This window comes from Pleurodeles waltl, chromosome 2_2, assembly GCF_031143425.1.
Source record: "Pleurodeles waltl isolate 20211129_DDA chromosome 2_2, aPleWal1.hap1.20221129, whole genome shotgun sequence".
Classification (NCBI taxonomy): Eukaryota; Metazoa; Chordata; class Amphibia; order Caudata; family Salamandridae; genus Pleurodeles; species Pleurodeles waltl.
Genome location: NC_090439.1, coordinates 902,507,919 through 902,531,285, shown reverse-complemented (window position 1 = coordinate 902,531,285; position 23,367 = coordinate 902,507,919). Strand labels below are relative to the sequence as shown.

General features: G+C 41.1%; 1 protein-coding gene across 1 annotated transcript in view; it reads right to left on the bottom strand.

Moving 5' to 3' along the window:
- Positions 1-23,367, bottom strand: part of ZFPM2 (zinc finger protein, FOG family member 2) — a 578,803-nt gene that overhangs the window by 427,511 nt on the left and 127,925 nt on the right. Inside the window, exon 2 of the mRNA XM_069220606.1 lies at positions 3,081-3,239. Coding sequence (XP_069076707.1) covers positions 3,081-3,239 — 159 coding nt within the window. The remainder of the gene's footprint in view (positions 1-3,080; positions 3,240-23,367) is intronic.

Sequence of the window (23,367 nt, the reverse complement as noted above, 5' to 3'; positions counted from 1 at the left end):
GAGCCGAGAGTTCAGGCGTTGTTTCCTTTATTTCCAAATATGCCACAAACGTTTTTCACTTAATGCATTGAACATTTGTAATAGTTTATTTTAACGACCTCTTCACATTCTTATCACAGCACACTATGGAAGCGGTCCTGCCGGAGATCTGATAAAATGGCTATGATATGACCCCTGGTCCTTCCAAGCTCATATTAAACTAAGCCCTGTTGGTAATGCCATGAGGACTCATAAAATCGGAGATTTTTGCTGATAACCTTTTTGGCTAATAATGCCAAGAAAGAAATCCCAAATTCTGATTGGCTGGACATATACTATCCAGCAGCTATTACATGCCAAGACATATATATTGTTTGTACGTTTTTTTGTACCTAACGTGCTAATTTGGGAACCTCTGTAGGTGGCCGTTTGATTGTATACAAAGATAAATTACGGGTCCTCCCGAAAGACTGGTTCATTTAAATGTAGATTGTTAATCGTATGCTTGTTAATGAATAGCACTGATACAAATCCTACCTATAAGATGTGTTTATATAATGCATCAATTCACATACCAGCCATTTAAAAGGTAAGATGACATATTTAAATAATGGTCCTCAATTTATAAACCACAATTAGATGAAAGGCTGAGCAGGCTTTGCCAGATTGCAAATTCATGGTCTTCAAATCATGGCAGTTGCCAGCGGAGAGCGTTTAACTCGCTGTGCCACCATGCTGGCTGATTATAAAATAATAAAGAGGCAAGTAAAGGGAGTTACTGTCAGCCAGTGTATTTCTACTCAATGGAAAAGTTGTCCCCAGGCTTTATTTGAATGTTTGCTCTCTATAGATTGTTACAGGTTAGTTAGTGACCTTGAACAGCCATTGCTCCTAAATTTTGTTGCTTCTCTTTGTTTCTACTACAGCACAGCCACAAAGCACCTGCTTTCTCAGTTCCTCGGTGACATCTGCGCATAATCTTCCACTTGAAGAAGTGCCTGCATTACTTTCAGCATCCACATAGACTACGGTGTTTTATCCTCATCTGGGGCTGCCCTACGCTCTCTCGTTCTATGACATCTCATTCCATAATGAACGGATTAGCATCTCCAACCTTGTCCCAAAAGTGTCCTCTAATCCCTCAGAGCACCTGAATGATTTTCAGTGACACCACGTAGCCCAGTTTGTCCTTAGATATTTTCTCTTAAGCGCAGGAGGGACGCTCCACACATTTGTATCCAACATTCCCCCTTACATCCATCTCTGGCTCACTGTTTCTGGCACACTGCATGCAAAAGGTGAATGGACTGCTGAGACATTTTTCACAGTAGTTTGATTTCATATTTCCCTAAAGGGCACACTGTTAGCCATTTATCTGCTCATAGACTTTTCCACATTGGAGAGATGCATCGAAGCGGCTACTAATATACCTACGAAAGTAGCTTTGTGACAGTAAAAGTTATGCAAAATGACACAACCATTTTATTAACTGTAATATAAAATTGAAAGTATTTTTTCTTTTACTTAAAGCATGGGAATATACACACATGAAAAAGCAATGCCAGCCGGCAAACTCTACAGAATATCCCCTTATCTTTGATGTGTAAGAAAACAAAAAAAAGAAATATTCCTTTATGGGAAAGGTAGCCATGTACTGCCTCCTCTCCATAAACCCCCAGGACTCCTCTAGATACCAAGAAAGAGTTTGCAGTTTTGGATCTAGGCACTGATGCTGGGTCTGCCAGCCTGGCTCTGCAGCAGGGTCCTCTAAAATGTATATTTCAAATGGGTCTTTTGGGGAATGAATACACCAATTCTTAGGTAGTGAAATGTGCCTCAGTAGGTGGGTTACCATGTACATCCTCATGGAGCAGGGTGTGTCTGGCTACTGAATGTGTAATATACCACTCTGGAGAGTTCTTTGAGGGATTCAATCAATATCATCTACGCAGTCTCAGAGCAGTAGTTTTTGCAGTGATGCTCGAAGGTCATACAAACAGCATCCTATAAGCATGCTTGATTAGTTGGCTACAATTGATATACAAGAAGTATGAGAAAAGGAATCCAGGGTTAATGTCTCGCCATCCCAATGGAAGCACCTGAGCATCACTGGTGTAAGTTATTCAGTCGGAAAAATATGGCACACGTACAGTATGTCTGTGTGTGTCAATTACTTTACACTCCATAATTATTGCAAACCATTTAATGGCTTAACTGAAGTTGCAATATTGAATTGGGCCTTCCAGGCAGGTCTTAGAGCCACACCATACGGTTATGCCCAAAACCTCAGGCTTACTGGGAATATGTGTTTGCCACAATGACTAAAATAATCGACAATAGAGAAGACTCTGCAGAACCTATCACAGTGTTAGGCCGGTCTACATAGCTAGAAGATTTACCACAAGGATCAGGGAAAAATAAATGCTACAGCTGGGAAAGGAAGGGGAAAGCTGTCCTCACTTGGGATGGAATTAAGAAGTACCTTATTGAGGAAAAGAGCAGCCCGATACAAACGTAAATTTCTAAAGCAACGTTAATGCCCCTCTAGTTGTAGCATCGGAGGTCGTATGGTGTAGAAGAATTCACTACACGTTCAAGAGGAAAAAAATTGTCTTCGCTTCATAACATGTCTGTTGGTCAAACAAAATTAATTTTAAAATATATAACTTCAAATTAGCCTAGGGAGAATTTCTACACAAAGTACATCAATATGCCAGACATGCCGCACATAAACATGCGAATAATAATAAGTTGATCAAATTCTTACACCATTTGATTGTTATAGGCCATCAGTAAATCTCACTAAGCATTAGCAAAACCAATTGTTCTCACCTTAGCAAGCCTGCCATTGTTTTCTTTATTTATTTTGCAAGCATGCTTCATGCTGAATGCTGTGGGTTGTAAACTCAAATAAAACTATTTCTATGCCAGACCTAAAAATGAAATTAGGAAATCCAGTCAACAACTTTATGAGCCATTGTATTATAACGATTCCAATGTCAATTTAACTTCAGAAAACCTTTCAAAATGCTCGTGGGCATATGAACTGGGGTTACAAACAACAGCCCTGTAGGCACCAACTGAATTACTGAATTCATTACCTTTACTGCACAAGTAGTCCACGTCCTCACAGCTAACGTTCTCAGGGTCAAAGTCTGTCGAAAAATTGTCCTCTGAAGGAAATTCATCTTTAGGGGCCATATCAATGTCCTCGGATAGGCAGTCTTCCTCTTCATCCTCTATGCTGTCCTCAAGGGGCCCTTAAGAGATAAGAACCAGGATTACATAAAGGTGCGGGGTGAAAATGAAACAAAATATTTACTTCTTAACATTTTCTGTATGTGCATATACATGTAAAGTGTAATTGACAATGTACCAAGTGAGGCCAGAGGAGGAAACAGGGAAAGAGATTTAAGATGGCAAGAGTCATGATATAGCTTGGAAGTGGATTTGGATGAACCTCGGGGTTCAATGTTTATGAGGAAATGTATGTTCCTTCAAGAACAGCTACTGTTCTAGTTAATTTTAATTTTAATGCTGCTGAATGTTTTCCACAAAATGCTTTTAAAACATGTTTTTTCATAAACACTACCTGGACAGCAAAGATTTTGAAATATGATTAAATGATTTTCATTTGATTAACTTGTTCATCAAAGTCTTGAGGATATTAATTGGTAGCTGAGCCCATTGGGGTGGAATTGTGTGAACTGTGTGGACAGAATGATGATTTATGCTAGCAGCAGCCCTAGTAATATTTATCTTTTATGACTCACTAGTAATGCAAATATTTGTTTGTTTTAAGAATCAGAAGTTGGGCCCACTGGGGTGGTACTATTGAATATGAGCAATACCTACTGTTAGCATTAGCCCTTAGGGTAGTATGAACTGGTAAATTCTTCACTAGCCACAAATTAAGAACATCACAGCCACCATCAAATTATGGATACATGACAAATTAATGAATTGAGAAAATGTTTAATGTTTAATGTCGTTAAGTATTCTGTAGCTCTATTACAGTTTGGATGTATAGTAATGCTATGAAGAGTTTAAAGTGATACTATAAGATGAAGCTCATGTTTATATCCTGAGGCAATGTGTTTTCTATTTTCACAGTAATTCAGTTCATATATAAGCAAACACAATATGGCGGCCAGTGTCATGATTAAGGCTGCAAAGAGAAAATGCATTGGAGCTATTGTACACCTCTTCAAGATTGCAAAATAAACTACACAGACATGTGTGTGTATATATATATATATATATATATACATATATATATATATGCATATAGTTATATATATGATAGATATAGGTGATATATATATATATATACATATATATATATATGTAGATGAAAGATATAAGTGATATACATGTATATATGATATAAATACATAGATATATACATATATAGATGTATGCATATATATATATATATATATATATATATATATATATATATATATCACACATAGCTATGAAGCCACAGTACTTTAACACAAGCACACAAGCACAATTTTAGCTTTACCTCCCCTTCATGCTTGGTCTATGTGACGTCAACTAATCTTCACACGCCGTCCATTTACTGATTTGTATAGCACAAAACTAGCTGCACAGAACTCTGATGGGGTGGGAAGGTGATTTGACATCACATACACCAAGCATGGAGGTGAGGGTAAGCTAAAGTTTCACTTGTGCTGCAGCTCAGTGCTTTACAAAGTAAATATATTGTATTTCTGAGTACTGCCATACTACACAGCAAAGCTGTGGCTAAAGTACTACTGGATGTATTCTTATAACATTTTGTGTTTTATTGAAAATAATTCCATACATAAGGCCAATATTTACAATGCATTTAAATAAACTAGCAATTTAATAAAAATCTGTCAATATGAAGGAATTGTCCATCCTAAGAAACAGTCCAAAAATTATTTACACATTGAAAAGAAAGTGTTAAACCCCAGAAAGGTGTCGGGAAACTCAATAGTAGGAGGTAAGTAAAATGGTTTCCTTAGGCTACACAATAGTCACTAACAAAAACCATTTGGTGTATGTAAGGAGGAAATCCACACAAGGATACAAACAATAAATTCATTCATTGAAAGACATATGGGAACAAGTAAAGACTCACAGCAAAATCGGCCATATGACAATCAAACAGTGCTCACCATCAAGAAATTAATTATGAACAGTAAAATGTCTAAGCAATTGAAAAATAAATATTTAATTTCAGCCAAGGCCTCAACAAAAATATTGCTGAAATAAATATGTTTTCATTTCCCTGGGAAATATATTCAGCAATGGGGCTTGCTACTGAAAAGGAGAAAAATAATTACACAATCTGAGTGTTGCAACCAAAATAATTGATTGATGGCTTTGGCCTTCTTAACTTTAGGTATACAAAGATAAGCCAATGTTTTAGACTTGTCTGCCTGAAAAATATAACTTTTTAGAAATGTGTGTGGTATTTTTCTGTATTTGAGGAGTCCCTGATTTTCTCTATAACAAGGGAGTAAAAAGCAATAAAACAAATGATAGGGCACGGGTGATTAACCGTTAATGCTGGTAAATAAGAACAGTAACCAGCACACAAATAATAATCTAAATGCAACATATTAAACTATAGGTGCACATGCAATGAGACTCCTCAATGCACCAAACTAAAGTGAGGCAAAGCAACTATTTGCACACAGAAGTGGAAATGACATGTGACAAATTGGCTCTATAGGTGGGCAAGATGATGCTGGTTCATAACTCAAGATTAGTGAACATTTCTGGCTGCAGATTGGTGTTATCACATAGTTGTTTGTTGGTGTAAATATTTTATCACCCTCTGAACAGCAGTTATTCCAGGAATGATGCTCAGAAAAAAAGTTAGTGAGTGCCTACAATCATATATTGTATGTATTGTACAGAACCATGTATACAGCTTTTCATAATCTATTGTAGAGTGCAGTTTCCATTTGGACTATTAGCGTGCTACATCGTATGGTTGGCGTGGTACAGTATTTGTTGTGATCCTGTTTGAGAAGCATGTTGGTGTCATTTGTGAGTGCCTTGTAATATGATGGAGGAAGAGGTGTGAGCGATAGGTGTGCAAAATATAATTATGGTTGGCTGGCAGTCATAATTCACATTGCCAGCCCTGTGTTATGTTTCATGGTTTCTATTGCTACAGTCAGGGAAAAGAGGCAGGTATTTACCTGGATGGTCACTATCATTGGTAGTCCAGTCAGTAGGTTGTACATTTGTGAGTAATCACAGACATTTTGTGGTGCCTTTCCCACTCTAGAAAACCATTTCATGATAGGCTAATTTCCAAAAAGAGTAAGGAATTAGTAAATCCAAATATTTCACAGTGAAGTGTTTCTCCACTGAAATGATATATTGCTAGCCATGAAAATAATTATAGGATTAAAATGTGGTTTTGCACATTTCCACCATCTATACTCAGTTTGTTTGAGAACTGCGGAAAAGTCAATGGAGTGCATAGGGTGGACCAAAGGTATGCCATGATATCAGTTATTTAATAGATTATCATACACAGTATAGGGTTTTATAAATCACCAAAGTATGATAAAAACGTACTTATCCTTGGCATATATTTATGGTGTTTTTATGAATGGACTCTTTACCAATCTTAACACAAGGAGAAGAAACCAAAAGCAAAGTCCAGCTGGGCACACTGAGGTTACACCATGCTACCCCACCCAGCGGCACAGTTAGTGCAATAGCCTGTACTTAAAACACAATTAAAAACATGAAACTGCTACATCTGTCAATGCCACCATATCCATCTTTGGCCTCATATAAGATGTTCTGTGTCACAAGTAATTGTCTTCAATCCAGACTGAACCAAGTGCATAAATTTTTTTACAGCCAAAGCCCCCAACTTACTACCTCCACACATACATTTTCTTTCCCAGAAAGAGTAAGTCCTACATGGTCATCGTGGCAAGATCCCTCAATTCTGAGCTTGGCCCTGAAAAATGTGACACCTAAAAACTGCCAAGACTCACGGTGCACTTGTATAAAAGCCCTAACTGCAACTGCTAATTAGATAGTTCATGTAATAAAGGTGGTGGTATTTTATTTCCTTTACCCCCTTTATCATTTTTGATGTTCCATATGACCAAATTCTAACATTTTGGAATTCTATTTAGAGAGATTATTTACCTCATATCTGTTAAGAATTGTGTATACCAATACTTGCATGGGCCAAGCCCACATCTTTCTGAGCCTTGAATCCAAGAGGGCATTTGGCCTACTTCTATTTATGAGTAGCTGAATGTAGGTTTCTTGTATGCTAGATTCTAGCACAGAGAAGCTGTCATTTATTGCCTCTCATAGTGCCATTCACTTCACATACTACATAAATAGATCTCTTACTGGAGACAATAAGTTTTTAAATGCCTGTAGGTACTATGCACTACAAAGTATAATGAACAAAATGGCTTATTCACAAACTAGTATGTACAGTAATACTACTCATACTACAAAATGTTATTCACTAACCTATGGGTGGAGACCCCCGCCTCCTCTATCCTTTCCATGCAAAGGGAGCTTAGAGCTGCACACACATACGCCTAAGTTCTAATAGTAAATTTAAGAATGACAAGAGAAAGTGGCTACAAAATGAGAAAATACCACAAAATGGGAGTGTTTTTTTGGAAATTAAGAGTGTTCTAGGTGGATCAATCTACTAAGAACACCTATCCACAAAAGAGTAAATCCATTGCTATTCACAAGCTACACTTATAAAGTTACTACAGTCCTAACAGTGTCAAAACAGTAGTAAATAAACTATACACCTTGGAGAAAGTCAAGCAGTACACATGGCCACTCACAGATACTGCAACAGAATCCATAGAAAATATTGCAGGTTAATATAACACCTCATAAGAGCTCGTGTTAAGTAAATACATGTATTTGTGTATTTAAAGTATTCATGTATATTTTGTCTAATGTTAAAATGTATTTATTTAATATTTTTTTAAATGTATTAATAAACATAATTTATAATGAACACTAGATTACACTTTTGAACATTTATTAAAAAGTAAAAGTCATTCATACTAATTAAACACATAACATTTTAGACAATTTACAACATATTAATACAAAAAATAAAAAATGTTACTATGGATGGCTACGTTTTTGAAGTCTTTTTTATGGAATAGTAATTATGCATCAAATAAATATATTTAGTAATATCAATTAATATTAATTAATACACATTTAGTTTAATGAATCCATGTGCTGTAACATTTTATTGTTTTAGTTGCAGGTTAATAATATTTTTAACTTATCTTGCATTTCCATTAAACACATATGTATTTTAAAAATTACTAAACTCTTTTGTATTTTTCACTTGATAGGGAGTGCTCCACCACAGTTAGTAGGAAATCCTGTTTCAAGAGGTTCCACCAAGGGGTGGGAATATTTAAGTCTCACTTAGTTGACAATCTACACTCTGAATTCGTAACTAGCAAAAAGTGTAGACATATATGTAGACTTGAATATGTTTATGAGAAAATGTACATGTGTATATTTGCATTTGTGAATCGCCCTATTGTTTCACTAACTTCCTGGTGAATCATTAATCGGACATCATAGTAGACATACGCAGAGTTTCATTTAAATTGTTAATAAAAAATGTGCTCTGAAGCATCCCAGGGAATGCAACAAATGTTTTTCGGTGCACAACATCTGCAACCGACGCACAGGATGTTATATCTTTCATGTCTTGTGCGCAAAATTCATCAGGGTTGGGTAATAAGGTCCATAGCATAAATCGAAAACGTTTCATTCAGCCATACACTTACACAGAACAAGCACATAGAAACATTCGAGAAAATATTATACTCTGAAGAATTCTTGAAAGAAAATAATTATTTCTTTCCTTTTGGCATAGTGAAATTTCTGATTAATGCCAAAATGGAACAACCGCAGATTGCTATTTGGGCAAAAAGTAACAATACATGTACTCCTTATTTGTTGCTAAGCAAAATCCTCCCTGGGACAGTCATCTTTGTGTCAGTAACCCCCATTTGCATGGCATGTCCCTAGTCACAGATCGATCAGTACTAATGTCCTTTGATAAATTAGGTGAATCTGTATAGCCAACTCATTCGTTATTCATCTTTCATTAACCAGTTGCAGCTTGGATCTTGTGTATATGGTTCTACATATAGAGTATCTTCAGCAAACAAATTAATATATCCGAACAGTACCTTTCTTTTTTTCTTTTTTGAAATCAGACACATTGTGCGTGTGGTATCGTGAACACAGTTTCATTTGCAATTACAAATAAAGCTTTGTAAATCAGGTCCTATGTTTCAGTCAATTCACAGAATCAATTATTTCCCACCGTGTAGGGCTTAGAGTTCCTAGTATAATGTCTCGAGAGGTTTTTCGTATTACAGCCTCTGCCAACCTGATCAAGTGCTTTTTACAATCACACCATTTTACCTGTGATGAATTGACATTTTAATAAATTCCATGCATGGCTCTAGAGATGAATGCAGATTCCTGTCTTAAAAGACAAAATCCATCTTCAAAGTGGATATCAAGCAGGCGCTCATTACACAAGTTTGAAGCTTGAGGAAAAATTATAAAACTCTATCTTTAATGAAACGCTGGCTATCCATAATTAATTTAAGTAGCACTTGATTAAAAAATACATTTGAAACTTATTTAAAGCCTTCCTTTTATGCTGTTGAGTTTTTTTCGGTTCTCTCCTTCTTGCACTCTACGATGAGAAATATGGCTGATGCAATGGCAGGTGAAATAAATACATTTTAAATTGAGAATGCTGTAGAAACTCGTTTACATTAAGAATCTGAATGTTTGCTCATGGTTTTGTGTGTTTGAGGTAGAGTGCACCTTTATCTTGTTCATAATATAATTTATTGCCTGAGAACATATATTAGTGCATATAACGTTTATCTCGCAATGGCTTTCGATTCCCTTTGATGAATACTCGGTTTTATTTACTGCTCCCATTGTAAGTAAAGAAGTGAGGGCCGTATTATACGCTCCTGTGGCGCTAGGCACAGCGCCGTATTTACAAGGTGGTGTTAAGCCATTTTCTGTGGCTTAACACCACCTTGTAAATATGGCGCTTCCCACACAGCACTGTGCATGGATGGGGCATGCGATGGGTGTTGCTGTGGGCGTGCCACAGCAACACCCATTGCATTTTGATGCTGCTTCAAATTTATGAAATCTCATAAACCTGAGGCAGCACCACAATCTAACGCCACCCCAGGGGTGGGATTAGCATGGTGCAATGAGGAAGAATAATTTTATTCCTCCTCGTTTTTTGCTTTTTTTATGCATTCTGCATTATGCGTGTCCCTTCCTGCACATAAACAATAATTTGAAAATGACTCTTTGGCACTTCTGTGTGTGCTGCATTTTGCAGCACACGCAGAAGTGCCAAAGCGCCAGTAGTGATTGTTTATGTGCAGGAAGGGACACCTTCCCGCACATAAACAATCACACCCCTTAACACAGACATCCTGGCACGATGGTGCAAGGATGCCTGGTTGGCAGCAAAATTTAGCGCCAGCGCAGGGGGAATGCAGGGGTTTGCGTATTCCATTAAATACGGTGCATCCCTACGTTTCTAAAGTTATGCAGCAGGGCGCTGCCAATTTTGGCACAGCACCACCCTGTGCCACCTTTCTGTAAATCTGGCCCTCAGTGCAACAACGTTTTATAGTCTTGTTAATGTAAGCAGCTGATGTAAACATTATTGGTCTTATTCAGAAAGGACTCACAGTGAAACTCACAATTTGTTCTTGTAGGAACATGACATTTCTGACTTTCATTTAATTCATAAATGCTGGCAGTAGTGCACAAGGAAATCAAAGCCGACATATACAATGTCCACATGCAAATTTTTCAAAAAGTGGCAAATTATGTATGAAAGATTATGATGATGCAAAAGTTAAACTGCATACTGAAATCTGTATGTGTTTCTCCAGGGTAGAAATAATTTCCTTTTCTCCTGCTCCTTCATTAACTATGGGAGTGTCCCCTTCCTAGTAACATTAGTGAAATGCTGCTAGGTGCACTCATAAACACCAACAAACCAGCACATAAGTTTCACATTTGCAAATGCATTTTGTATATGTACACTTATAATGAACCAGATTCTCATTTAGGATTGTCTGAATCTAACTATGCTTCCTTCCACAGTCTTGTTCTCATCTTCTCTCAAATCGTAAGCTTCTTACTACAAAATAGTGTCCACTCAATCTTGACTAATCACAACTAATTGGTTTCTCTATTCAAAAAGATCTCATCTACAAGAAGGTCTTGACAACCAACAAACTGCATACCTTGTGGTCCAAAACATATTATCAAGATGCCCTGCTCCAAATTCTCTTACACATGTCTCCCATGACACCTTCTCCTTCGATGTGGCTCTGATGGACTACGTCAGCAATACACCTACAATAAATCTATAATCTCATGTTTTCCCTGCACTGAAAATTGCCTCCCTTCAGAGATGGTGAGGACTCTGCAATATGATAGATTTGGCTTAAAGGGAAAGAAAGGTGGTTAAGCCTATTTTCTCAACCACCTGGCCAAACATCTCCAGTACTGTTTTCACTGGAGTTGCCAAGGAGGCAGTTCACTGACTGTGTGCCTTCCCCAACCAAGTTAAGTCTCACAGACAATGCCCATGACTGCACTAAGTGCAGAGCTAATTCTTCTCACTCTCCCTTACTATCTACTCTCTACTCCAGGAGAATATGCCTGCACGCTACTCTATGAAACTGTGGAAGGCTCCGGAAGGTCAACATCCCCCACCCTGTCCCTTGGGGGGTACGAGAACCCTGTAGGGAACTCACACCCTCACCCGACCCATACAGACTCCATCATCTGCTTTTGAATAGCTTATATATCTGAAACAGGAATAGTGACTTCAAGTGTGGAAAGATATATACAGTGCTTGGCAGAATGTTCATTTTAAGCACATTTATGCATCCTAACTAAGTTATGTAGGGTGGCTGTCAACATCCCGGGTGTTTCAAGATCGCACTTCAGATAGCCGGCAACTCAGGATCTCTCTAGCTTTCCACCCTATTAGTTATATTGAAGCCCCAGGTACCAGAGTGATTGCAACTTTCATTGGAATGGTGCAAGCAATTATAGGTCAACCACTGACTCTGACGGAAGTATCAGTTTTAGATTCACAGACTTTTATTTATCAACTTTGAAGGCATAGACATTCTCAAATTGGTCCAGTTCCTGAGCACAGCTGGCAGGGAGACAACTGAGTGCATCAGAGGCAGCAAAACATCATCCATGAATAGGCATAATTTATGTTCTTCCTTAGCTAATGGGATCTTCAGAATCTCTTCACTAGTTCTAATCCTAATAGCCTGTGGTTCTACTACCAAGGCAAAAGAAGAGTAGGAAGTGGAAGCACTGTCTAGTGCCCATCTACAGGGTAAAACTGAGGGTCCTCTGTACATTCACCATAACAGTTGCTGTTGAGCACTTTCATTTCAACAGAATTCAACCTGCCATTCGTTTACCCATCCCTAGTTGGGCAAGAACAACTTCCAAAAACTCAAAGCTTACTCAGTCCCCTGCTGGCTCACTGTGTGCGTGTCGACTGGTCTGATTGGCAGGTGTACCAGGAGGCTGCAAATAGATTGGAGCAGGTCTCTGACTAATTCTTGGACATTCTCTTTTTCTACCCCTTTTGGAACACTTCTAATCCTGATGTTATTCCTTCTTCACTGATTTTAAGGTCTTCCTGTTTGCTTTGTTGCATGATCTTTGCCTCCTGTGCTTGAAGACTGAACCACAGTTGAGCTTGTTCTTCTCACTTGTAACCAACCATGTGCTCCAGATAGTTAATTCTTCCTCACCACCAATTTTGTAACTTCACTGTGGAGCTCCAGCAGAGAGAACTTGAGGTCTGTTTAGATGGATCTGACCTCCTACTGTATCTGTCTCAGAAACCTCTCCAGATTTTCTGTGTGATGTTAGGGTGTTTAGGACACCACTACACTCCCTCTTGGGTGTTAGTCATGAACTCTAGGCCAGATGCCTCTGTTCTGGACGGCCCCACATGTCCTTCACTGTAGGGTCTGTTCTACTATTGTGTCCCAACAGGCTGGCTCACTTCAGATTCCCCTGTCACTTTGTATGTCAGGGCCTTGGGTTGATATTCTCCATGTAGTGGATTGTGTTCCTGCCTGGCAGTCCTCTGTGCAGGTTATGTTGTCAAATGTGATCTTCATCTGCTGTCCTAGATCTTTTTGTCCTAATGCTATAATTCACCATTTGCCACTTATCTGCAGTCAGCAATTTTGTCAGAAGTTCAAGTCTAAAAAACCAGGTGGCAAAAAACCACCATGAATCAGCCTTTTTGTTGTGCGTTGCAACACTATTTACCTACTTACATCAGCTAGCCTCTTCTGCAACCTTTCCTTGACAGAATTTGTTTCTGAAAATCCCCTTTGCGCCCATTTTTCAGTGTTGACTCACCTCCATGAGTGATAGTGTCTGGCAATCCCTATTAATCCTCCCATTCTCCAGTGCACTACTATTATTGGGAGTAAACTCCCACTCAGTTTGCCCAGAGGGTCCTCTACAGTCCGCTGGGGTTTGGGAGACCACAAAATGGCCCTGGTTACCATGCTTGACAGGAGTAGTGCTTCAGGGATCCACATCCTACACCATACCTGGGGCTACTAAGAGATATCTGAGGCTATACTGATCCCTCAGGTGACAACCACCACACATGTTTTCTAGCACCTGTGTTCCTTGTGTGGAATCTTGCAGCTGCTACTCATGCCTCAAGGGATCACCAATTATATAATATATATATATAATAATTAGATGTCTCCGAAATTGATGACTGCAGAGGAATTTATTGATTTGATTCACGAGCTTCAACAAGAGCCCGTCAGTGCCATTCTTCTGGTTCTGAAGTGTGCAGCTTACATCTCACGTGCTTCAATGTCTCTTCATTGACTTGGAAACAATGGATTACATTAAAATAGGTTAGTTATTTGCTCAAGGCTCGATGCAGATATTCATCCTCCGATGTTCCAAAACCTGTTGGCTCCCTACCAGTTGAACTGACACCCAAGATTTTTCACCCAAAACAAAATATCGCCCCCACCTGTGAGACACAGATATTTCTGACTCTTTGCCAACTAAGGGAATGATCTCCATGTACTTTTCCAGGTTTCTGGGTGTCCCCAGGTGTCCACCCACTGCTACTGCACCCTCATAACACATCTCAGAATATGTCTAGCACAAGGCCTGCATTACGCTGGGTGGTTTTAGCTCTTCCACTCCTTACTTTGTAGTATCAAAAGGTAACACATTGCTACCGGGCCAAGAAGACAGACAGCCCGCTCCTAATTGCAGAATAGGTTGCATTTACCATCTGGCGGTATGCTCGGTCTCTTTACCTAAAATTGGCTGTAATGCTTTAATTTCCGGCTGCTCCTTAGCCCAAATTGTGATGTAGTCAAATGTCATACAATACATTTCGTCGGACTTGGTTTAGACTACTGTTTTTCATTGCATAGGAGAGTCAGCAAGCCCATGTTGCATTTTTATTGAAATATGTTTGAATCACTTCAATAAAATAAAGTGCACCTGTCAAAAAATGGCAAATAAGCCCTTAACATGACTTTAACATTAACTGTATTAAAGTCAGTCTTCCTTAAAGAATCACACATTTAACATATCTGTACCCTGATTCAGCGGTATAAATGTACTCCAGCTTTCAGGAATAAAATCTGAAGTAGGTCTTTCCGACCGTTTCTCTGAGTTGCTCACAGATGTAGGATGGACCCTCAATTTCGAACTATACATCACCAACTTTTTTTTCTGAATTAAAATATATTTTACCTTAACTCAAGTGGAGACGTTAATAGACACAAGACACACAGGTAAAAAAAAAAGTTTCCTTTTTTATTGTACTTGCATTTTAACAATTTATACGATCTTCGAAAACAAATTTCTTTCCAGGCAGTATGTTCCCCACCAGTTGAACGCTGGCCGCTGAAATATGCAGTGATCTGCAGGTCGAAGAGAAATAATCACTCCCACACTTCCAAGTTCAGTAAATTAAGTTCCATCGGGTTGTGTAATGGAAACATGTATAATTAGACCGCTTGGAAACGGAATAAGTACATTAGGCAGTGTCCTATGTAGACATGTTTTATATAGTTCGTTAAGGGTACAAGAATATGATTGACTAAATGACGTCTGACAAAAATATCTTATTCTAAATATCGTTTACAAAATATCATGAATAGTAATTGGTCAAACTCTGATGATGAAAACTAAGTTGAAGTCCTAAAAAGTGAGCTCTGGTGTCCATCATCTGCAAATACAGCATAAAGTAAACACTGGTTTGTCAACCATCACACTCTGTAGATTTAAAAATTACGATTACGATTGGACCCCATTTACTGACAAGCATAAGCAACAGAAGTATCCTTACACCATACTCGGGGGAAGATTTAAGGAAAGTGGCGCTGCACCTTAGCGCCCCTCTACCGCCACCATGTGTGCGCTGTATTTAACATATGGCGCACCATGGCGCAGTGTAGGGAGCAATAGTGTCATTTTTTACGCTATTGATATACTCTGCAAGAGTAGTGCCAACGTTTTACAGAGTTCATAGGGGCCCTTTATAAATAATGGTATGCCCTGTTTTAACGCCTCCTCTGAGCAGGCATTAAAAGTGCCGAAAAAAATGAGGTAATGAAATCTCTTGGATTTCCTTGTGCCATTCTTTCAGCCCCCCTAACTGGGGAATACTCCCCTTTGAATACGTTATGTCTGGTGCAGGCATAATGAGGCGTAAGGGTTTACAAAGTGGCACAATGCATGTATTGCGCCACTTTGTAAATATGGAGCGGGGATAAATCCTCTTTAGCGCCGGCTTAGCGTAAAACGAATGATGCTATGGTGGTGCAAAAAGTGGCGCTAGGGGCTCTTAAATATGCCCCTAAGTTTTAAGCAGTTGAGTTCATGCAGAGAGTACACGAGGGAGCTGGCTGTAGCATGGCTGTAGCATCCGGGTCCCCACCAATCTCATGTAATTGACCTTAACAGCACGCATAAAGTCACATTTATGTCGCCTCAAAAAAGCCGTTTTATATGGACAAGTTATTTCTGAAGCCTCTTACATTTTAACACCATTGCATCGGGGAATCTTGAAGGAAGGAAACATTTTTATTAATTTTTCCTTATCTTCAAGAAGAATGTTTTTTTTTTTCATTTGCCTCTCTTGCCTGCAGGTAGTAGACTTGAGAATTATAGAGCAGAATTTTTTCCTTTTGATTAATTTCTTTCCATGTGTTATGTTATTTCTTATATATAATTGATTTCAGGTTTCGCTCGTAGCAGTACATCTTTTTTATATATGCGCCCACTGTCTTCTTTCAATCAAGAAAGTTGAAGGAAATTACCTGATTTTTTTCAAGTTTATTAAAACGAACCCTCTGAATTTTTTAACTGAGTTTTGAAATGCTAATGCAGAAAAGATATTATAGAATTTTAATCGTGAGTTCAATTTGACCTAAAGATTCAGTTAGCAGCGGTCACAATATATTCAAATTTCTTTTACACTTTGAAGGGAGGACTTTGATTTGATGAATGCTTCCAGGATGATGGTTAAGTGGATTTGTTGCAGACGTGCAAATGCACACAACAAATTCCACAAACCTACACTAGGAAACACGCATATACGTGTTTACACACATACACATAAGTAAATACGCGGTGACATGTTCAGACGTACAGGCACATATAAAACCACACATATACAAATAAATACGCGAACAAACCAAAAAGTATTCGATAAGTACTTTCTATTCATTGTTTCCTCGTGAATTGATTTAACTGCATTGATGAATAGGATACGTCTAAGCAAGTCAATATACAGAATAGGAAAGATGCAATGTGGATTGATATTTCGACTCACAGACTTTTGATTCAGACTGTATGAGGAAGTGACATGCACAACTAATGCATTGAACCAGCCCATATGTAGTAATCTGTACATTGCATTTAGGAGACATTAACCACTGTGGGCATGGGGTATACTGCATCTGATATCAAATTAAGGACACAGGCCCATATTTATACTTTTTGACGCTAAACTGCGCTAACGCAGTTTAGCGTCAAAAAGTTTTGCGCCGTCTAACGCCATTCTGAAGCGCCATGCGGGCGCCGTATTTATGGAATGGCGTTAGACGGCGCAATCAGACCGGCGCTGCCTGGTTTGCGTGGGAAAAAACCACGTAGACCAGACAGCGCCGGCGTAGGGGGAAAATGGCGCATGGGCGTCTTAAAATGGGGCAAGTCAGGTTACGTCGAAAAAATCGTCTTAACCCGACTTGCGCCATTTATTTTCGACGCCCATCCCCCATCAACATGACTCCTATCATTGTAAAGATAGGAGTCATGCCCCCTTGCCCAATGGCCATGCCCAGGGGACTTCTGTCCCCTGGGCATGGTCATTGGGCATAGTGGCATGTAGGGGGGCACAAATCAGGCCCCCCTATGCCACCAAAAAAATATATAAAAAAAAAAAAATTATACTTACCTGAACTTACCTGAATGTCCCTGGGGTGGGTCCCTCCATCCTTGGGGGTCCTCCTGGGGTGGGCAAGGGTGGCAGGGGGGGTCCCTGGGGGCATGGGAGGGCACCTGTGGGCTCATTTTGAGCCCACAGGCCCCTTAACGCCTGCCCTGAGCAGGCGTTAAAAAGTGGCGCAAATGCGCCGTTTTTAGCCACGCCAACTCCCGGGCGTCTCTTTTGCCCGGGAGTATAAATACCACGTAAAGGCCTGGGAGTCATTTTTTAGACGGGAACGCCTCCCTTGCATATCATTAACGCAAGGAAGGGATTCACGCTAAAAAATGACGCACATTCCGGGAACTTTGGCGCTATTCGCCTCTAACGCCATAGTATAAATATGGCGTTAGTTGGCGTTAGTTTTGCGTCGAAATTGCGTCAAAAAAAACGACGCAATTTCGGCGCAAACGGAGTATAAATATGGCCCACACTCCGCAGACATCTGCCTTCAAAATGAAAAGGCGAAGTATTGCTTAGCATCAGCTGAAATGAAAACACCCGTGCCGTCCTTTAGGCCTATGACTTCTACACGTTTAGGAAACCCTGAGTCTTTGGCGGGAATCTCTGAGTCTCAAAAGCAACTACCACTGATAGTGTGTCCAACGTAGGCCACTAATTTGATATAAAACATATGCTCTGAAAACATTTGTCAAACATATCTGCCTTCGTCATTTTAAAGCACGATAATTCAGCACCGGGTGAAATTAGAAAACCTCGGGTCTGATTTAAGAGTTTGCCAGGTGTCTGTTCTATGCTGCTATTCCTTCACCACAGTAAACAGCTTCTAAGAAACCAACACACATTTAATCAAACACACCAAATGATTGGCAAAACTCTTGTCAAATGAAGCATACAATTAACTGAAAGAGCACAATGTGTGTAATATGCTAGGCGTTCTTTCTTATGTACGTTCTTGGCATTCCAAATTCACAAGTAGCAATAGTTAAGTAAAATGGTGTTGTTTTACTCTGTATCTTACAAACTCATCAGTTACACCGTGCTGTGGGCGCGTCATGCGTTCTCCCATGATTCACCGCGCGCATGCATTAGGTATCTGCACTAAGAGTCATCGTGGCCTTTCGACAATTATGAAAAGGCAATCCTGAAAATGTTTGTTTTCCGCTGTGGTTCCCAGTAGGGGCTGCCTTCTTCTGCCCGATGCGGCGAGGCAAGGAATGGAGAGCTCGAGGGGCGGGGACAGTTATAGAGGCACAACTAATGCTGCCATCTGCTGCCTGCTGCTTGTGAGGAGGACTCTCCAGGGCTAGAGTGGCAGGCTGCGCCTTCTCTCCGAGGGGTGAAGGAAGCTGCGAGTGCTTGGTTGTGGCAAACCGGTCTCCCGCCCCACTAAATGTGGAGGCAGACTGGCCAGACCAGCACAGATGCTGAGACTGAGGTCAGCACTGGCAAAGGTGACACTGGCTTGGAGATGAACCTACCAGAGAAATGACATTTCTGCCTACAGGACGTTCCATTTGGGGTCCTTTGTATTCTTTCTGTAACTTTGTGAGACCCTTGGTATTGCACATTTTCAGCATGTATTGATCTAAATAGTTAACTCATGTTCCAGCTGGGTTAGAGCCACCATATGATATTGAAAATATGAGTTTCATTTGCCATGCATACCTAGAATCCTACAGCAGGATGGCAACACTAGGCCGTCATACAAGAAGCATCTAAATGTCGTACTTTTCTCACTCGTTTCTAATATTTTTAACCACACAATCATTTGTTTATGCGAATGTCAGCTACACGCATTCCCTAAGGACAGTAAAATTTACAATTGGCTGGATCGTCGAAAGCAGAAATATACAAACATGATTCACAACAATTGGAAACGTCTGTGAATTCCTTAAGAAATATAGCTGTCACATGGCTTGTATTTAAAATCAAAGTTTCTTAGTATGACATTGATGTTCATCGATTCAACTAACATATGCGCACTTTAAATTCAAGTGAGTTTTTACTTGCTAACTATGGAATGACCCCATTGGACATTCAAGAGATAGACCTAAACCTGAGTCTGATGAGTTTCATTGTCCCCAGACAACTGTCAACACAGGACAAAAGCAGGAAGGCACAAATGGCCCCAGGGTTGTTGTAGGAGGCTGGACTGGCTTGTAGTGAGTACCAAGGGGTACTTGCACCTTGCACCAGGCCCAGTTATCCCTTATTAGTGTATAGGGTGTCTAGCAGCTTAGGCTGATAGATAATGGTAGCTTAGCAGAGCAGCTTAGGCTGAACTAGGAGACGTGTGAAGCTACTACAGTACCACCTAGTGTCATATGCACAATATCATAAGAAAACACAATACACAGTTATACTAAAAATAAAGGTACTTTATTTTTATGACAATATGCCAAAGTATCTTAGAGTGTACCCTCAGTAAGAGGATAGGAAATATACACAAGATATATATACACAATAGCAAAAATATGCAGTATAGTCTTAGAAAACAGTGCAAACAATGTATAGTTACAATAGGATGCAATGGGGAAACATAGGGATAGGGGCAACACAAACCATATACTCCAGAAGTGGAATGCGAACCACGAATGGACCCCAAACCTATGTGACCTTGTAGAGGGTCGCTGGGACTATTAGAAAATAGTGAGAGTTAGCAAAATAACCCTCCCCAAGACCCTGAAAAGTGAGTGCAAAGTGCACTAAAGTTCCCCTAAGGACAAAAGAGTCGTGTTAGAGGAATAATGCAGGAAAGACACAAACCAGCAATGCAACAACTGTGGATTTCCAATCTAGGGTACCTGTGGAACAAGGGGACCAAGTCCAAAAGTCACAAGCAAGTCGGAGATGGGCAGATGCCCAGGAAATGCCAGCTGCGGGTGCAAAGAAGCTCCGAATGGACAGAAGAAGCTGAGGTTTCTGCAGGAACGAAAAGGGCTAGAGACTTCCCCTTTGGTGGACGGATCCCTCTCGCCATGGAGAGTCGTGCAGAAGTGTTTTCCCGCCGGAAGGACGCCAACAAGCCTTGCTACACGCAAATCGTGTGTTTGGCGTTTTTGGACGCTGCTGGGGCTGAGGAGTGACCAGGAGGTCGCAAATTGGACCTGCAGAGAGAGGGGATGTCGCGCAAGACAAAGAGCCCTCACTGAAGCAGGTAGCACCCGGAGAAGTGCCAGAAACAGGCACTACGAGGATGCGTGAAACGGTGCTCGCTGAAGTTGCACAAAGGAGTCCCACGTCGCCGGAGACCAACTTAGAAAGTCGTGCAATGCAGGTTAGAGTGCCGTGGACCCAGGCTTGGCTGTGCACAAAGGATTTCCGCCGGAAGTGCACAGGGGCCGGAGTAGCTGCAAAGTCGCGGTTCCCAGCGATGCAGCCCAGCGAGGTGAGGCAAGGACTTACCTCCACCAAACTTGGACTGAAGAGTCACTGGACTGTGGGGGTCACTTGGACAGAGTCGCTGGATTCGAGGGACCTCGCTCGTCGTGCTGAGAGGAGACCCAAGGGACCGGTGATGCAGCTTTTTGGTGCCTGCGGTTGCAGGGGGAAGATTCCGTCGACCCACGGGAGATTTCTTCAGAGCTTCTGGTGCAGAGAGGAGGCAGGCTACCCCCAAAGCATGCACAAGCAGGAAAACAGTCGAGAAGGCGGCAGGATCAGCGTTACAGAGTTGCAGTAGTCGTCTTTGCTACTATGTTGCAGGTTTGCAGGCTTCCAGCGCGGTCAGCAGTCGATTCCTTATCAGAAGGTGAAGAGAGAGATGCAGAGGAACTCGGCTGAGCTCATGCATTCGTTATCTAAAGTTTCCCCAGAGACAGAGACCCTAAATAGCCAGAAAAGAGGGTTTGGCTACCTAGGAGAGAGGAAAGGCTACTAACACCTGAAGGAGCCTATCAGTAGGAGTCTCTGACGTCACCTGGTGGCACTGGCCACTCAGAGCAGTCCAGTGTGCCAGCAGCACCTCTGTTTCCAAGATGGCAGAGGTCTGGAGCACACTGGAGGAGCTCTGGACACCTCCCAGGGGAGGTGCAGGTCAGGGGAGTGGTCACTCCCCTTTCCTTTGTCCAGTTTCGCGCCAGAGCAGGGGCTAAGGGGTCCCTGAACCGGTGTAGAGTGGCTTATGCAGAATTGGGCACATCTGTGCCCAACAAAGCATTTCCAGAGGCTGGGGGAGGCTACTCCTCCCCTGCCTTCACACCATTTTCCAAAGGGAGAGGGTGTCACACCCTCTCTCAGAGGAAGTTCTTTGTTCTGCCATCCTGGGCCAGGCCTGGCTGGACCCCAGGAGGGCAGCTGCCTGTCTGAGGGGTTGGCAGCAGCAGCAGCTGCAGTGAAACCCCAGGAAGGGCAGTCTGGCAGTACCAGGGTCTGTGCTACAGACCACTGGGATCATGGAATTGTACCAACAATGCCAGGATGGCATAGAGGGGGCAATTCCATGATCATAGACATGTTACATGGCCATATTCGGAGTTACCATGGTGAAGCTACATATAGGTAGTGACCTATATGTAGTGCACGCGTGTAATGGTGTCCCCGCACTCACAAAGTTCAGTGAATTGGCTCTGAACAATGTGGGGGCACCTTGGCTAGTGCCAGGGTGCCCTCACACTAAGTAACTTTGCACCTAACCTTTACCAGGTAAAGGTTAGACATATAGGTGACTTATAAGTTACTTAAGTGCAGTGTAAAATGGCTGTGAAATAACGTGGACGTTATTTCACTCAGGCTGCAGTGGCAGGCCTGTGTAAGAATTGTCAGAGCTCCCTATGGGTGGCAAAAGAAATGCTGCAGCCCATAGGGATCTCCTGGAACCCCAATACCCTGGGTACCTCAGTACCATATACTAGGGAATTATAAGGGTGTTCCAGTAAGCCAATGTAAATTGGTAAAAATTGGTCACTAGCCTGTTAGTGACAATTTGAAAGTAATGAGAGAGCATAACCACTGAGGTTCTGGTTAGCAGAGCCTCAGTGAGACAGTTAGGCACCACACAGGGAACATATACATGCACACCTATGAGCGCTGGGGCCCTGTGTGACAGGGTCCCAGTGACACATACATATAGGCCACAAACCTATGAGCACTGGGGTCCTGACCAGCAGGATCCCAGTGACACATAACAAACATACTGAAAACATAGTGTTTTCACTATGATCACTGAGGCCTGGCTATCAGGATCCCAGTGAGACAGTGAAAACAGTGACAAACACCCTGACATACACTCACAAACAGGCCAACAGTGGGGGTAACAAGGCTAGAAAGAGGCTACCTTCTCACACAACCCCCCCCCCAAACGAAGGACAATAAGGCTAACCTTGGCCAGTTGAGACTTTATTGTCTAAGTGGTGATAAGTAGAGAGTAGCTCTGCAATAGACTGGTTACTCCCTTTATCATCCACTATATGGTTACTTCCCTGTGGGGATGTAAACCACCCTGTTTGAAGTTTTTTAGCTAAGCAACAATGTGAAGATGTATTTTCAGAGTTTCTATCAGTAAGTTTTAGTTTAGAGCAGTGGGAATTGTCCACTGAACCTATTTGTAGTGATGGAAATGCCAGACAGGGATGCTGTCTCAATAAAGCCATAGCTGGGCAAAAACTTTGTCCATTTGGCTGGAAGAGAGAACAGGGATGCTGTTTCTCTTGAGTTGGAGCAGGGCAGGGATGCTGTCCTATGAGCTCCACACTAGGGCAGGGATGCTGTCCTAAGTGTTGTGAGGCAGTGCAGGGTTTCTGCACTAAAGTTTCTCTGGGAGGGTTGGAGGGATGCTCCATGTTAACTAA